The sequence below is a fragment of the Lactuca serriola genome, chromosome 8 (genome assembly GCF_051521515.1).
Source record: "Lactuca serriola cultivar US96UC23 chromosome 8, Lser_US96UC23_V15, whole genome shotgun sequence".
Taxonomy (NCBI): domain Eukaryota; kingdom Viridiplantae; phylum Streptophyta; class Magnoliopsida; order Asterales; family Asteraceae; genus Lactuca; species Lactuca serriola.
The window spans coordinates 200,624,916-200,643,126 of NC_136415.1; the positions used below are offsets into that span (position 1 = coordinate 200,624,916).

General features: G+C 35.3%; 2 protein-coding genes and 1 long non-coding RNA gene across 5 annotated transcripts in view; 1 reads left to right on the plus strand and 2 right to left on the minus strand.

Annotated features, from left to right (window-relative positions):
* Nucleotides 1-283: 283 nt before the first annotated feature.
* The window catches only part of LOC145071091 (disease resistance protein At4g27190-like), a 260,526-nt gene continuing 242,598 nt past the window's right edge, over nt 284-18,211 (minus strand). Inside the window, exons 1-5 of one of the 3 annotated variants that reach the window (XM_079018014.1) lie at nt 3,223-5,219; nt 1,458-3,150; nt 883-913; nt 699-776; nt 284-563 (exon numbers count right to left, since the gene is read on the minus strand). In XM_079018014.1, coding sequence (XP_078874140.1) covers nt 1,853-3,150; nt 3,223-4,753 — 2,829 coding nt within the window. In that variant the 5' untranslated portion in view covers nt 4,754-5,219 and the 3' untranslated portion in view covers nt 284-563; nt 699-776; nt 883-913; nt 1,458-1,852. Of the gene's footprint in view, nt 564-698; nt 777-882; nt 914-1,457; nt 5,220-18,211 lie in introns of those variants that run through there. The other 2 variants (XM_079018013.1, XM_079018012.1) reach the window with 2 other exon arrangements.
* Nucleotides 5,866-6,470, plus strand: LOC145071500 (uncharacterized). The gene is made up of 2 exons (XR_013690512.1): nt 5,866-5,978; nt 6,159-6,470. It is a non-coding gene; the product is annotated as an uncharacterized LOC145071500 (long non-coding RNA).
* On the minus strand, nt 11,007-13,917 carry LOC145067756 (disease resistance protein At4g27190-like). Its single transcript, XM_079014815.1, has 2 exons — nt 13,700-13,917; nt 11,007-13,665 (listed from the first exon to the last, which is right to left on the minus strand). Exon 2 carries the CDS (start codon nt 13,659-13,661, stop codon nt 11,007-11,009), a length of 2,655 nt encoding a protein of 884 aa, XP_078870941.1. The 5' UTR covers nt 13,662-13,665; nt 13,700-13,917.

Sequence of the window (18,211 nt, forward strand, 5' to 3'; positions counted from 1 at the left end):
TGAAATTAGAGTTCTTCATGAATGATCTATTCCATTCCATTAGGAAAAAAACAAACAATTGTTTTATTTCAGTGGAATAACTCATTCCATTCCTTATCCGATTTTACCATACCAAATAGTAAAAAGAAATATTACAAGAGAAGTAAAACTAAGAATTTTTAAAACTATATTTTTCAATAAAATCTAATTGAAATGAAGAATTAGTTGTTAGTTTAAGTAATAAAGAGATATATGACACAAATAATAAAAAAATCTTCATACACGTGCACGAAGCTGTAATGTATAGGAGAAAACCCCAAGCTTAGATTATGTATGCAAAACTATCATAAAAAATAAATACACAAGTCTATGTAATCATATATTAAAACTTAATTTTACAAATATGGAAGAAAAGAGACAAAAGTCCGATTTTGGTTAATCAGTTTTTTCGTTTAAGGTTTAGAGTTTAGGCCAAACTAAATATTCTTAACTACTTTTTTCATAATATCCACCGATATCAATTGATCATTTGATCCAATGTGTATAGTCTGAGATGTCTTCATTCGTTTTTTCTTGACCATTGCCTGCATATTAAAAAAACGGTCAAAATAGATACAATAATATATTAACATCCATATTTTCCTTTAACAAATTCCCAACTTTTAATGTATCAATTTCTATTTGATGTTACATTTATGGAAAACATTTTTGGTATATACCTATATTTCTCATCTAAACGAACACCCTTAGCTGCCTAGCATCATATTTGCATACTTCCAAAGTTCCAATCCACTTTCCTATAAAAAAAATAAAAAAATAAAAACGGTACAAAAAGGCTTTAAATGAATGGTTTTCGATTAACAAGATATAAAATAAGTAAAAGAAGACACTTATAATTCTCACCACTCAAATCATTGATTTTACTTTGTGCTTCCTGTCAAATTGAAAAAGGAATAAATGTTAGTCAAAACTCAGAACCAAAATGGTTAAGGGGCATCAAGAAACCCATACGATGACTAAATCCAAAAAGTGGCTAAGTCACATCCCACACCCAATTATGAAAATACAAATCAATCTTCAGAATCATAATTCATAAAAGTGGTGGTACTTGTAATTCTTTATGTTATGTTGAGAAGATTGAAATGAGCGTTGATAAAGTTGACGATGAGAAAGACAATCAGAGAGTTTAGGCTAACAATCAAAAGCCCTATATCTGACAAAATCAAAGAAATATAAATTTGTTTGCTGATTTAAAAAAAAAAAAAAAAAAAAGGAGATTTTATAGGGTTTTGTCGTCATCCAGAGTTCAATTTGAAGATATTTTGCTGGAATTTGATCAAAACCCCTACTCCGACTACCCAGTCTCTGACTCGGGTTCGCTGAAAAATGTGTGGTGTTCCTTTGTTTGATAAAAGAAATCATGTATGTTATGATTTGGGATGGTGTTAATAGGTAAATGATAAAATGTTGATGCTTACCAACTGTTTGATGAATTGCCAAGGCGCATTATGAGGAAAAAAAAGCTAGAAGAGCATATGGTGTCTCCTCTGTGCTTGTCTCTGTTGAAACCAAATTGAGCGAGCCATAAGAATTCAATATTAACTGTTTGAGGAAAAGCTTCAGATATACAGTAGACGTGGATGAGGATGATGATGATGAGACTTGGGAGTTGGGAAGATGAGATTGCTGATGGAGAAGAAGAGGAAGATGATGACATAGAACCACAACGTTCAATTTACAATGAACCTTGATATTGTGTGATTATGTGTTAATGTTAGGTAGAGCATGAAATGTTGAGGGGGAAAAAGAAGAAAGATGAGTCTTTCCATATATACCTCTCTCATGGTACATGTACTTTCTGATCAAAAGATCATCAATTTTTATGGAACAAATTAAGGATCTTTTCATGACAAAATTTGCGGTTGGGCATATTGTGGACTCCGGAACCCCATCTCTTCATGCTACCACAATTTATCACCTTGATAAACTCCAAAGAAGGATATTTGACTGTAGAATCCCCAGAGTAGAAGCTCTTTAGTTTGTGCAATTCTATAAGGTAAATACGGGTAAGTCTAGGGAACACAATGTCATTATCAGCTGTTTGCTCATCACCACCAGAAATCACTACCATCAAACTGTTACACCCCCAAATCGATAAACATCTCAGATTGGAAAGCCCTTGTGCTACACTTAACGGGAACAACGCCGACAAGGAAGGACACCGTACAACTTCAATGACTTGTAGATTACGCAAGCTTATATATTGAAATGAACAATCAAAAAGAAGCTTCAGGTTCTTAAGGTCAGTCAGACGGATTTCTTCCACTTGGGAGAAATACTTTTCCTTTGTTATTTTCCTTTGACCAAGCATCAGGTCATTGGATGCAACAAAAGTTTGTGTTGCATCCTCATCCTCATCTGTTATCTTCACCAAGCATGAAGCATTTTCACAACCAATCATTTGAATAGACTTTAATTCATCGACACTCTCTCCATAAAGGTCTGGTATGATGTTATCCAAATCTTTTATCACATTTAGTTTTATACCATCACTTACCTGAAACAGTTTCTTGATTGGCATCTTGAATGGGAACTTAGAACTTTCAATGTGTAGTCGACGTTTTAAATATGATTTTGATTCTATCAAAAATAAAAACCTTCTGCCCTTCCAAAATTGAAAATAGAATTCTTTCAACTTTTCGAAGCAGGTGCCTTCGGGAAAAAGATGACAATCATCTGAATGCATTGTTAAATGCAGAGCTCTTAACGATTTCAATTTACTTATTTCCATAAGACCAAAGCGAGACACTGCGTTCTTGTCATTGATATAGGTTCCAAAATACAACTCTTCCAACCAAGTGAGCTTTAATATGACACCAGGCGCTACATGAGATAAATAGCGACATCCCCCCGCATCCAACAGCCTTAAGTTTGTCAATTCACCTATCTCTTCAGGAATCACGTTGATTCCGGTAGCTCTAACCTTTAGAATCTCCAGGTCTTTTAGCTCCCCGAGTATAGAAATTTCGTTGAGCTCATTGTTGTAACTTAGATCAAGTGTGATGAGTTTTTTGAGCAGCTTCAGCGATTGTGGGAGGGATGTGATATTATTGAAAGACATATCTAAAACTTTAACTTCTTTCATGCCTCCAAAGAAATCATCAGGAATAACTGAAAGATCATTTTTTCGTATAAGGAAAGTATCAAGGAGTGGGAAATGAAGCTGATGATCTGGAAGCTTACGAATTCTATTATCCATGAGTGAGATCTTGGTGTAGCTGTGTGAGGTTCTGTTTCTTGGTTGCCATTCTGTCATACATTTTCCAGCCTCCACTAAAAACTTCTCCTTCTCTTCACCTTCAGAAGAAGAAGTTATTAACAAAGCCACATCACGCACAACATCATGCATTTTTACTTTGTCTCCCGGCTCAGACAATAACAAGGAAGAGGATGTGAGGGTGTCAACTGCCATTCGGACTCTTTTTTCTGCATCGTTAATGCTATCCAGATCTTTAAATATCCCTATACCTACCCCATATTCTGCTAGGCTTAACAGAGATATGATTCCATCCTCCTTGAACAAACTACACAGTAGGAAGCATGATTTAGCTTCTTTGCTGTCAAGTAAGTCATAGCTCAGTTTCAAATGAGTAAATGCTTTCCTTATCTCTTGATCGATCTCTAGAGGTGCATGCTTTCGTAGTCGGTCAAGTGCCGCCTCCCATATATCAATTTTTTTATTTTTTAAAGCATTTCCCACCGCTTGAATGATGAGTGGCAATCCACCACATTCTTCAGTCACCTCTTTTGCAATTATCTCCAGACTGGAGTCATTCGCTAACTTTTCATCACCAACAATACGCTTGAAGAGGACCCACGCTTCTTCCTTCGTCAAAGTATTTACACAGATATTCCTATCAACGTTCATCCCTTCACATACATTTCTGCTTCTAGACGTCAACAAGATCTTGCAATTCATGTGGTTATTCCCACATGGTATGCCCACATCAGAGAGGACTAGCTTTTTCCATATGTCATCTAAAATGATTAGAACCTTCTCCTTATTAATGATTATACGCTTTGCTGCTTTTTCAACATTTTTTTGAATCTCTTTAACATCTACAGTCTGTGAGACAGTTATAAACACAATCTCCGCAAATAGATTCTTCACTTCTGCAGCAACTTCCTTGGCTAATGTGGTTTTCCCTACACCCCCTGATCCATAAATTCCAACCATCTGTATGCTCTCATCTTTGATCGCTTCAATGATTTCCCTCAACGCCAACTTGTGGGTATCAATATCATCAAGATTTTTTGGTTGGTAAAGGTCTACCAATCTTGGGGTGGGAGCGGGAATGGAGACGCAATTTTCAAGAGTTTCACCATCTTTTTGTTGATCCAGAAGAAAAGAGGTGTTGTTTATCGCCATCTTACTGTAATGGTAGAGGGTGCCCAAATCGACGCAAGGTCGTAAGTTAAAGCACGTCTTCTTGGCGTTGGCTACTTCTTCAAGAAACTCTTCCACCTTGGTTAGTTCAATTTCTGCCTTGTCCATCCACTCTTGCACACCAGCTAAGAGAATTTCTCCATTTCCTTCAGCCGCATCGATTCGTTGTTGAATCCTACCCCTCATACCCTTGAGCTTTCGAGCTTCACTCTCCAACTTGCCAACATTTTTAGTGTAATTTCGGATGTAATCAATCTCCCGTTTAGCCCCACTAAACAACAAGTCCACTATTTTCCCAGCCACAGTATTAGCAACCTCCTCCGCCATTCTAGCTGGGTTACTTTTCTTTTCTGATGGTTTGGATGGCAAATTAGTCGACAATATAGCAGATCTTGAAACAAGAAACGTTTATGCTAAAACAGAAAAAAGAATAAGATAGTCTTTCTTTAGATATGAAAAACAATATTATGATTAACCAAAAATCGAAGGCCCTGATTGCTAAGATTGTACACAAAATGAAGATGAGAGTGGTTGATTGGCTTACAAAAGCTGTAAACGATAAGAGTGAATATTGTACACAAAAAGTGTTAGGTGTGGTGGCAGACAAGACCAAGACCAAGAAAAAGGAAAAGGCAAAGAAAAGAAAAGAAAAATTGAAGTTGGCAGTCACTATCATTTTTTGGCACACACAAGAGTCAAAGAAATTTGGTAATGGTGATGATTCTACCCTCGAAGAGTTTAATTAATCCACTAAAATTTATAATGCAATGACAACTATACCCTTTGTTTAAATATGTAGTGGATTTTAGTTCCTTTTTGGGTACTGCTTTTTTGTAAGTCGATTATACCAAAAACAATGTATTGACAGTTCTTTTGCTCATACTTTACTGTTTACACTTTACACCACCATATTTTTTTTTTCTTTTTTTTATATTTTGACAATAAATCCCTTAGCTATTCATTTTTTATTTAGATATAACACAAACAAAAATATAAGGATTGACAAAATTAATGGGGAAATAAAAGATTTGTTGTAATCTTCAAATTTTACTTATTATGAAGATAAAACGATAAGCTTTTTTCATCTTGTCCATCTTTAGACTTACTACCTATATGTCTTTTAGGTTATTTCCAAACTGAATGGTGTTTGGGTAAACCTAAAACCATATGCAATTCTATTTGTATCAAATCATGTTTATGTCGTAATTATTAAGATGAAACTTATAGTTCTTGTAAATAAAAAAGTAAAAAGTATCTCAACTTTTCATTCATTTGTTATATGGATATTTATTCTTCCACTACCTATTTTTATCTATCCAAAAAATTTTATGGTTAATTGACAAATATCCCCCTTATTTAAGTAGAAAGTGTATGTAGTTTTAATTATTCACTTTAGATATTATTTTGTTTCAAAAACACGAACGACACACATGGTTTTTCTCATCCACCCCACTATATTCTCTCTCTCTCTCTCTCTCTCTCTCTCTCTCTCTCTCTCTCTCTCTCTCACAAACCAAAACCAGGAATAATTTGAGTTTTCCAACATGAACATGTGTGTTCCAATTTTTGGGTCTTTCTCTTTCTAGGTTTTAGTTTTTAATACATCCTGCAAATTTGAATGGTTTTAGTGCTTTAAACATTTGGGTTCGATTTTTTTGCAAGGATCTATTTGTAAAATTCGATGCTTGTAAAAGATTATAAAGTTAATATCATTTTCATTCATTGTTGATAGGAGTGTTACTTCTTGTTGATTAGGATTGAAGTTGGAGCGGTTGATGAAGAAGCGTGTGGTTGATTTAGCAGGTTGCCTTGGAAAAAGTGGGAAAGTTGAACTTGATGGAAAGTGTGTTCCTCCAAAAACATTTGAAGACTATGTCAAACTTTATCTACAATATTCTCAAGAACCTCTAAAATACTTTTTAATAGCTATCACCGATAATAATTACTTCTTTTTAATTTAATTGGTAGTTTATGGATACTAATAGTCTATTATTGTATGGGATTTATGAGAAAGTGAATGAAAGATGGGAGATTTGTGTTAGTATGGCTGATGGGCATTTTGAACAAGTACTTTTTCTTGTGTTGGGTTAATCGGATTTATGAGTGCAGGGGCATTTTAGGAAAGTTATATATTTAAGTTTTGTTTGATAGTTTTACAGTTTGATAAGGTTTCTATTTTACTGAGTTCATCTTTTAGATTTAGAGTTTGAGTAGGATAAATAGTTGTAGTCATTTGTTTTGTTAATGCAATTTCGGTGCTTCTATTAGTGTAACTTTGTTAGCAAGAAACTTGTTCCTTTTTTTTTGTTTCATTTAGTTTTGTTTCTTCCAAACACAACAAAGAATTTGTTTAGCTTATTACTTGGTGTTAATCATTTGAGTTTTTTTTGGTTTAGTTGCTAACTTCAACTTATGCTAACTTCAACTTATGTATAACTTTTCATTTTTTTTATTAAACATGTGAGTTTTGTGAACAATATATGCTACTCTCAAGGCTCATAATGTAAAGAATTACTTGTGGGTATTTGTCAATGCTCTAACTGAAAATCTTGCATTTGATTCACAAACAAAAAATATTTTAACAATCAAACAAAGCACATGTGTGAACTCACCCCAAAGTTCTTAAAAAAAAGGTATGCAAATTAAACATGCTCAGTTTTATTTCTAGATCTGATGCATTCACAAAAGTAAGTTGTTATTTTGTGATTTGTTTTGCAGTGGCGAAATATGATATTGTGAAAACTGATGGTGAAAAAACGATTTCACCACGCTTTTATTTAGGCTAAGTTTGATATTAAACGGATTGGGTTTGGTTAGTATTTTTGGCTGATTCGGTTTGGTCAGCCTGTTTGATAAAGGCCAAACTCAATTGACTTGGTCAGTCATCGATGACCCGTCTACATACCCAACCCTTACTTTAAATGTGGCTGACACAAAATAAAGATTGTTGTGCCTAAAAAATGAACGCAGCATCATCGATCCGTTGTTCTCCCTTCCTTCTTTAATACAAACCTATTTGAAGTGGACTTTCTTTTAGGCCGGTTAGACATGACCGTCTCAAGTAGAGTCGTTGGCCTCCGACTATCGCCAACGCCTACCTCCACAGTGCTTCGTCTTTTTTTTTTTTTTAATCAGTTGAAAAAATGGTGCTGATACTTTTGTATGTATGTTTGATGAATGAAATCAAAATTATATTTTATGTTGATATTTATGTTGGTATGTTTTTACGTATGAAAATATGGATTAAGCTTTAATTTCTTCATACAATGTATAAAAATCTGAAATCAAAATTCTTGCTTGTATGATCTAATGTATGAAATCTTGTATGATCTTGTTATGAAATCTAATTTTTTGTTATGAAATCATAATGTATGAAATCGTAATTTATAAAATCTTGGTATAAATCATAACATTTTGGTATGAAATCGAAACTTATGCTCTACATTTGTGTTAGGTTGGTTGGTTTATTAGATTTTGTCCTTGAAATCATATTTATGAAATCAGATTCATGTTGGTTTATGAAATCAAAATCATGTTTGTTTGTGAAATCAAATTTATGTTCTATATTTATATTAGGTTGGTTGATTTATCATTGCTTTTATCCTAGAAATGACAAATAAGAGACCTAGAGATAGGTGGAAGTTGGAATGCGTGGACAAAATGTTTCTGGAAACATGTATACATGAACTAATAACTAACAGTCGAGAGGGTAGTAGCTTAAAAGGAAGTTCATGGAATGTATTAATGGAAAAACTGAAATATGTTCAAATTTTTATTGTTGACAAAAAACAAACATATGAAAAGTTGATATGACTGCTTAAAAGCAAAGTGTGTTGTTTGTTTGAAACTTAAAAACAAAATTGGGATATCTTTATAATCTTGTAACAAACACATTCAATATGAGTGATGTAGAATGGGATACGAGGGCGAAGGTATTTAAAAAAAAAATGTTTCTTTTGTTTTACTAGTTTGATAATATTTATTAAATTTTCAAACAGATGAACAAGTTTGTAGACAAATTGATAAATGCATCCCTATGTTGCCCTAGTCTTTGTACCCTGTTGTTTGATGGGGTGACATCGACTGACCGTTCACAGATGGTAGCCATCTTCTACATTCCCTCATCTCATTGAATAGGATTATGCATGTAGATGTGCTCGTTGATCAACAACTCGTTATAGGGGAAGAGGAAAATGTGAATGTTATCAAAATGTATTGAGAACTTGTGGTTTGATACAATATTAATTTTTGTATGGGTTGAATGGGAGGGCATAGCACATGATTCACGAGTTTTGAAAGAATTTGCATTTAATCAGACTTTCGGATTTCCATTTCCTCAACGAGGTTTATAATATTTCTATATCTTTTATTATTAAATACATTATATCTATTCTTTATATAATAGGTGTCACACTCACATACAAATATTACATTTGTGATGTGACATATACTAACACTCGTGAATTTACGACTCCCTACCGCAATATGAGGTATTAGTTGGCCTGTTTTCGACTACGACAAACGTTAACTAAAGAAGAAAGATTCAATCATGGTCATACACAACTCACTAATGTTTTTTAACGTGCTTATGGTATATTGAAGGCGAGAATTTCAATCACAAAACAAATGGTTCCTTATCCATTTGCAGTACAAAAAGACATAATCATTGTTTATTTTGCAGTCCATAATTTTATAAGAAAATAAAATATTCAAAATGACTTATTTACAGACTTTGAAGAGAACATTATGGTTACTGACATGCAAGATGGAGAAAATGAGGGACAAAACACACAAGGCATAGAATGAACTTTCAGAAAGCATTGAATATATGTGTATTTTACGTGACCATATTGCTAATCAACTACTTTCAAATGATCATTTTCATCATTCAAACACGTGACCATATTTTACGTGACCATATTGCTAACCAACTAACAGTCATTTTCCATCTTAATGTCATTGTTGGTCTCATGATCATGACCCATATCTTCGTAGTTCGCACTTCGCATATGAATTATGAAGACTACTTTTGGTTAGTGGGTGTGAGTGAAGATCAAAAGAATGGGCTTCACATTTTTAAGTTATTTTATTCTGAAGTCCAAGTTTATATTGAATATTTGGTTATCAACTAATTTACCAGGCATGTCTCGTAGTGATAAGTTTATTAAATGTTTGTCGGGGCTCCATCATATTCACTGAAAAAACTCATAGGGTGATTCAAAGCAGATATTTTTCTAGGATATTTAAAGATTAATTTTATCTTCTATTTTAGGGGATCGTGTAACAAAGGTTATCTCATCTGTTAATCTTTGTGTTGCTAATGTTATCTTTTGACTTTTGAAGCATAGTGTTTGTGTAAGAAACCGGTGGATGGTATTGTTTGACTAATTTTTTATTCAATCAACGTTAGTATTATTTTTTCATCGATCGTTGTCTTTTGGAAATCCTTGCTTGAACACCAAAGTTTGGTGTTAGGTAAAAGTTGGACATTTGAGTTAGACTTAGAACAATAAGACCTGCTTCAGGTCGGTTCCGGAAAAGAAAAACCAAGATCGGACCAAAGGCCGGAAAAAAAATTGGTTGAGAATGGTCTGAAAAATAAAACCGGACTGTTTCGAAAACGATCAAAGACCGGTCTGAATCCAACCCGAGACATGTCTCAAAAAAGAATAGAAGCCAAGTTTATATACATATAATTTTTGTGTCATTTACATATTTGTTAATCACACATTACCCAACTTCTTCCCTTCTTTATTTTATTAAATTTTAGTATATAATTACCCAAATTCTTCCAACTAGTTAATCATACATATGTACATGGAAACACCCGAAACCGAAACCAAAACACCAAAAAATATTGAAACCGAACTGAAAACCCCCTAAATTGAACAAAATAAAATATACAAAGAACACGACACATGACCAAAAAAAAATACATGCAAAGACCACGGATCGGACCAAAAAAAATAGAGACCGGCCTAAGACTGTCCAAGTTTGGTCCGAAAATAGGATTTTTCCTAGACCGGTTTTAAAAAAATTGAACACTTCCGAGACCGACCAAAGATCAGGACCGCTAATATGCATTTTAGGGAAATTGTGATGGTTAATAAATCGGTATCTAATTAACAAGTAAACTATTATATGAGTATTAAAACGTCGTTATATGAACAATGGTTAGTGATTTTAAGGGCGCGTTCGGTAAAACTAGTCGGTAGTTAGTAGTTGACAGCGTTTTGTTAAACATTATGTGACATAGTTTTTAGATTTGGAGTGTTTTGTTTAAACTAAACGTTAAAAGCTTGTAGTGTCAAACAAGATTTTTGATTCAAAACTGAGCGTTTTGTCAAATCCTAAAACCTCCTAAATGCTCTGTGTCAAATGCTAGAACCTCCTAAATGTTCTATGTCAAACATGCCCTAATGTTACGGTAATTGATTTGTCATAAAGGTCGAAATTTTTTTTTTTTCCGTACGGGGCACTAATGATCATATATATGATCGTGTTAGGTCAAATGGTTAATATAACTCTTCGCAGGGACTAGGAAGGTTGTCTCCCCCCCCCCCCCCCCCCCCCCCCTGTTTTATATATATATGGGTAAATTACACCATTCGTCCCTCGGGTAAATTTTGGAAAGCCCTTGTGCTACACTTAACGGGAATAGCACCGACAAGGAAGTACACTGTACAACTTCAATGGCTTGTAGATTACGCAAGCTTATATATTGAAATGAACAATCAAAAAGAAGCTTCAGGTTGTTTAGTTTATGCAGATAGATTTGTTCCACTTGGGAGAAATACTTTTCCTTTGTTGTTTTCCTTTGACCAAGCATCAGGTCATTGGATGCAGCAGCAAAAGTTTGTGTTGCATCCTCATTCATTATCTTCACCAAGCATGAAACATCATAACATCCATGCAACTCAATAGACTTTAATTCATCAATCGTACTCTCTCCATAAAGGTCTGGTACGACGTTATGCAAATCTTGTATGTAGTCTAGTTCTATACCATCACTTACCTGAAACAGTTTCTTGATTGGCATCTTGAATGGGAACTTAGAACTTTCAATGTGTAGTCGACGTTTTAAATATGATTTTGATCCTATCTCAGATAAAAACCTTCTGCCCTTCCAAAATTGAAAATAGAATTCTTTCAACTTTTCGAAGCAGGTGCCTTCGGGAAAAAGATGACAATCATCTGAATGCATTGTTAAATGCAGAGCTCTTAACGATTTCAATTTACTTATTTCCATAAGACCAAAGCGAGACACTGCGTTCTTGTCATTGATATAGGTTCCAAAATACAACTCTTCCAACCAAGTGAGCTTTGATATGACACCAGGCGCTACATGAGATAAATAGCGACATCCCCCCGCATCCAACAGCCTTAAGTTTGTCAATTCACCTATCTCTTCAGGAATCACTTTGATTCCGGTAGCTCTAACCTTTAGAATCTCCAGGTCTTTTAGCTCCCCGAATATAGAAATTTCATTGAGCTCATTGTTGTAACTTAGATCAAGTGTGATGAGTTTTTTGAGCAGCTTCAGCGATTGTGGGAGGGATGTGATATTATTGAAAGACATATCTAAAACTTTAACTTCTTTCATGCCTCCAAAGAAATCATCAGGAATAACTGAAAGATCATTTTTTCGTATAAGGAAAGTATCAAGGAGTGGGAAATGAAGCTGATGATGTGGAAGTTTTTCAATGCTATTATCCATGAGTGAGATCTTGGTGTAGCTGTCTGAGGTTCTGTTTCTTGGTTGCCATTCTGTCATATCTTTATTTCCAGCCTCCACTAAAAACTTCTCCTTCTCTTCACCTTCAGAAGAAGAAGTTATTAACAAAGCCACATCACGCACAACATCATGCATTTTTACTTTGTCTCCCGGCTCAGACAATAACAAGGAAGAGGATGTGAGGGTGTCAACTGCCATTCGGACTCTTTTTTCTGCATCGTTAATGCTATCCAGATCTTTAAATATCCCTATACCTACCCCATATTCTGCTAGGCTTAACAGAGATATGATTCCATCCTCCTTGAACAAACTACACAGTAGGAAGCATGATTTAGCTTCTTTGCTATCAAGCAAGTCATAGCTCAGCTTCAAATGAGTAAATGCTGAGCTAATCTCTGGATCGAGCTCTAGAGGGGCATGCTTTCGTAGTCGGTCAAGTGCTGCCTCCCATATATCAATTTTTTTATTTTTTAAAGCATTTCCCACCGCTTGAATGATGAGTGGCAATCCGCCACATTCTTCAGTCACCTCTTTTGCAATTTTTTCCAGACTAAAATTATTCGCCAACTTCTCATCACCAACTATACGTTTGAAGAGGACCCACGCTTCTTCCTTCGTCAATGTGTTTACACAGATATTCCTATCCGTGTTCATATGTTCACATACATTTCTCCTTCTAGACGTCAACAAAATCTTGCAATTCATGTGCTCATTCCCACATGGTATGCCCACATCAGAGAGGACTAGCTTTTTCCATATGTCATCTAAAATGATTAGAACCTTCTCCTTATTAATGATTATACGCTTTGCTGCTTTTTCAACATTTTTTTGAATCTCTTTAACATCTACAGTCTGTGAGACAGTTATAAACACAATCTCCGCAAATAGATTCTTCACTTCTGCAGCAACTTCCTTGGCTAATGTGGTTTTCCCTACACCCCCTGATCCATAAATTCCAACCATCTGTATGCTCTCATCTTTGATCGCTTCAATGATTTCCCTCAACGCCAACTTGTGGGTATCAATATCATCAAGATTTTTTGGTTGGTAAAGGTCTACCAATCTTGGGGTGGGAGCGGGAATGGAGACGCAATTTTCAAGAGTTTCACCATCTTTTTGTTGATCCAGAAGAAAAGAGGTGTTGTTTATCGCCATCTTACTGTAATGGTAGAGGGTGCCCAAATCGACGCAAGGTCGTAAGTTAAAGCATGTCTTCTTGGCGTTGGCTACTTCTTCAAGAAACTCTTCCACCTTGGATAGTTCAATTTCTGCCTTGTCCATCCACTCTTGCACACCAGCTAAGAGAATTTCTCCATTTCCTTCAGCCGCATCGATTCGTTGTTGAATCCTACCCCTCATAACCTTGAGCTTTCGAGCTTCACTCTCCAACTTGCCAACATTTTTAGTGTAATTTCGGATGTAATCAATCTCCCGTTTAGCCCCACTAAACAACAAGTCCACTATTTTCCCAGCCACAGTATTAGCAACCTCCTCCGCCATTCTAGCTGGGTTGCTTTCCTTTTCTGATGGTTTGGATGGCAAAGTAGTCGACAATATAGCAGATCTTCAAACAAGAAACGTTTATGCTAAAATAGAAAAAAAGAAGAAGATTGTCTTTCTTTAGATATGAAAAACAATATTATGATTAACCAAAAATCGAAGGCCCTGATTGCTAAGATTGTACACAAAATGAAGATGAGAGTGGTTGATTGGCTTACAAAAGCTGTAAACGATAAGAGTGAATATTGTACACAAAAAGTGTTAAGTGTGGTGGCAGACCAAGACCAAGAAAAAGGAAAAGGCAAAGAAAACGAAAAGTGAAGTTGGCAGTCACTTATCATTTTTTGACACCTGGTAATGGTCTTGTAGCAAATCATGGAAGGAAGATTTACTTTTCCTAAATTGACGACAATATCATCTTCTATTCTAATAAAAGAGGCCATGTGGCATCTTTTCAGTCCCTTCCAGCGTTTTTTCCCACCCATATTATTAAACTAAAATTCCTATTCTACCCCTATGATACTATATTGTTGCCTGTCCCATTAATTCAACTTCTTCTCTTTTGAAATTCAAATTGTTTGGGAATCAACTATTCCACTTATTTTAAAAACATAGCATTCCAAAGAATTATCAATTAAATCATAAGAAACCAGAAAACAATATCAAATCCTTGATCAGTTATGGTTACTTGATGATAATGGCTGATCAGGTAATGTGTCGAATTCTTTACATAGCACAGGTTAAAAAATGCAAGAAAGATCGTTGTACTTGTATCAATTTGGTTATCATAGCATTCTACTTCCGTTTTACTCCTGTTAAAATTCCATCATCCATAGCAATGTCATTCAATGCTATAATTGAAAGAAAGGAAAGTAAAATACTATAAATTGCAAAGAGATGAAAATGCAATGCTATTTATTATCCGGGATTGAAATGCCATTATGTTGAAACGATGTAATTTTTGTTGTAGGATCATGAGGGTTCACATATCAATGGACTTTTGATCAACTTCTTGCACTCATTCTGGCCATCTTCACTAAAAGTCCATGAGTTTGTACTAGAGTTCATTACTCCAATTGTTAAGGCTACTCTAAAGAAGAGTAACAATGTTATATCTTTTTAAAATATGCCTTAGTATGAGGCATGGAAGGAAAGTCTAGGGCACGGAACAAGGGATCCTAAAATAACCAAAACAAAACTGTTGGCCAAGAAGCCACAAAGAGTGAGTTTCTTTAAGCTTCTAATTAAAGCTATGAATCATGGAGGGGGGGAGTGATCTTCAAGATGTAAATAGACCCATGGAAGAGCCTCATGCCGCCTCTGGAAAAAGAGTGAGTTTCTTTAGGATGTAACTTGAATCATGGATGTGAATAATGTAAAGAGATAAGATTCATTTGGATTTGGGTTTTTGTTCATGCAGAGTGCGGATGGAATTTGATATACACCTGAAGCCACAAACGGATTCTTGAGCAGTAAAGATTCATCCTATGGAGAAGCTCGAGGCACCCAAAGTCGTTTTCGAATAGAAAGGAAATTTTTCGATATATCTATCTAACTTATGCTTAGATAATTTATTGATTTAAAAATTTTCTTTAATACTATTTTACTATGTCTAAAATGTTCCATTTATGTCCTCCATATCTAGTTTTTTATATTATGACAAAACAACAAGTTTAATCATAACTTCAATAAAATGTTGCAAATTTAATGAAAGTATAGATGGAAATAATGTACTTTCATTAAATAGACATGTCGTTTCTTCATATTACGACATAAAAATTTTCATCATCTTCTACTCTAATAAATTAAAATTATTTCTGTCACATATCATTTTCTTGTGGGTTTTGAAACATGTTATTTTTTGATATTTTTTTAAAATAAAATATAACCATATGTCAATTTATGGTTTTTCTTTAATTTTCATAAATTAAAAGCCACAATATACTAATATTTATATATGTAATGTATTAAATATAATAAATCTACTCTAATAAATCAATTAAATAAATTTGAATTCCATGACAAAAAAAAAATAATAATAATAACTAAGAAATGCTAATAATATCCAATTTTAAAAGGTTTTAGCTCCATTTTTTTGGTTCTTCCTTTTCTCAATGGTAAGTTTGCATATAAGCTTTAAATGGGTTAATTTTGAAGGATTTGATTGAACTTATGCAATCAAATTTTATGTTTTTCGTATCACTAAATAATATTATATTTATTTTTTAGCATACGATTATTTTTAGCATAAAATAATGTTATTTTATTTTTATACCAAAATAACAATATAAGTTTACTTAATCTAAAACACCACATACTTTTAATTCAACCTAAACAATAACATAATTTTCTTTATAACGAAAACGTTATTATGTTCAATTTCCTATGAAATGTGTATGGAGATTTCTAGAGCTTCGTTGGGAGTCAAGACAAAATGGATTTTCGATCGGTAGAATTCATACAGTTTCTCCTAACCTTGATGAAACATATTTTTTTTGTGAAAACTTTTAAATACAGTCGAAGTTCCGAAGTCATTTGTAGAAATATGTATGGCAAAAGAAAACGAACATGCTACTTTTAGAGAGGCATGTTGATAGCCAATTTGAGCTGGCGAGACTCCCAAAAGAATAAGAAGAGATAAAGCTTGGAGCAATTTTCTGATAATCTATTTACACTTATATACTTGAGAAGTAAAAGCTTCAAGTATGCATTCCTATAACTAAGTCTACTGGCATAAGAAAAGGAGAATTAAAAGGAACATGGGAAACTAACGTGCAAGCCTTTTTAAAGGACACATGCTTTATTGGTTGACAGGGCCAGTCCAGACAGTGGGCAACCTGGGCGACCGCTCAAGGCCCACGTCACCAGGGGCCCCAAAATTTATGGGCTATGTAATGCATATATATAAAAAATTATTACCTAAATGATTTTTAGGGCTTAAAGTTGGTTCAAAATCAAACTAGCTCAAAAGATAAACAATTTGGCATGCTTGTTATTGCTAATTGAATGCGTTTATAGTAAAAAATAAATGATATTTTTTTTGAATCTTTATTATATTTGTCTTTAAGGGGCCATTTTTTTCTTTTTGGACCGGCCCTGTTGGTTGACCTATAACTAATTGACTCAAACAAAGAAATTGACTAATGACTTGTAGTCGAATCCTTCTTCTTAATCACGATAACGGGCTGGTATAGTCCAATTACGTTTGGGCCTGTTTGTTGTGATATGGGCTCTTTAAATGATGTTGCTATCAATGCCGGCCAGGAGAACATCGACCTTGTCCTCCAGGTTGTGAGTGGTGGTGTCTGGTTTATTGGAGCCCTAAAAGATTGGGTAATTGTTTTGAAACTTAGTGAGGTCTTCCCAAGTAGCTTCACTAGAATTGCAGCCTTGCCAATGTACCAAAACTTGATTTTGGCCGGAGTCAGGGGGACCGGATGGTCTAAATCGGATGATGGAAGCAGGTAGCATGAACGGGTTGTCGTCCATTGCCATCAAGGGAAGAGGCGCTAGACGTGGAACACAAGATGGATCCGACTGCCGACAAGAAGTTCCAGTCGGTAAGCAACTTGTCCGATTTTGGCTGCTATCTTGAACGGACCAAAGTATCGACGGGCTAATTTGTGAGATTGGCGATTGGCGACTGAGGTTTGTCGGTAAATGCGGAGTTTGACATATACCCATTCACCTGGTTGAAAGTCTTTTGCTACTCGATGTTTGTTGGCACTTTTGGTCATGCGTGCTTGTGAGGCAGCCAGGTTGGCTTTTAGTTGATCCAAGAGCCAACTATGAGTAAGTAGTGTGTCATCGATGGATGCGATGGTGGAGGACCCTGCAATGTAATCTGGGAGAGCTGGTAGTGGTCTTCCATAAAGTGCCTGGAAAGGCGACATTCCAATGGAGCTGTGGTGGGTGGAGTTGTACCAGTATTCCGCCAAGTAGAGGTAGCGATGCCTAGTAGTGGGTTCGTCACTGGCGAAACAACGCATATATGACTCGAGGCAGTGGTTAACCACCTCCGATTAGCCGTCATTTTGGGGGTGGTAAGCGCTAGAGTGCCGGAGAGTCATGCCTAGTTTTTTAAATAATTCTTGCCAAAAACGACTGAGGAATAAAGGGTCACGGTTGGAGATGATGGAATGTGGCAATCCATGAAGACGGTAAACGGTATGGAGGAAATGAGTGGGTAATGTGACCGCGGTGTAGTTTGGTGGCAATCCAACAAAATGTACACTTTTAGATAGCTTATCGACGATGACCTGGATGGTGGTCTTCCCCTGTGATGGCGGAAATTTGGTAATAAAGTCCATGGCTAGGTCATCCCAAACCTGGTAAGGGTTACACGAGACCGTATGGCTTATGAGTTACATATTTAACCTGTTGACATGTGGGGCAACACTTGATGAACTCTCTGATTGATTCTGTCATTCGTGGCCAATAGAAGGAAGAAGAGAGGCGACGTAGTGTCGGTTGTTGGTTGGAGTGGCCACCGAGTGGAGTGGCATGGTGCTCAGTGGTGACCCTACGACGGAGATCAGAGACGTTAGGAA

What these genes read in the sequence shown, in the direction of transcription:
- LOC145067756 (XM_079014815.1), bottom strand. Translation starts at nt 13,661, where the DNA reads ATGGCGGAGGAGGTTGCTAATACTGTGGCTGGGAAAATAGTGGACTTG.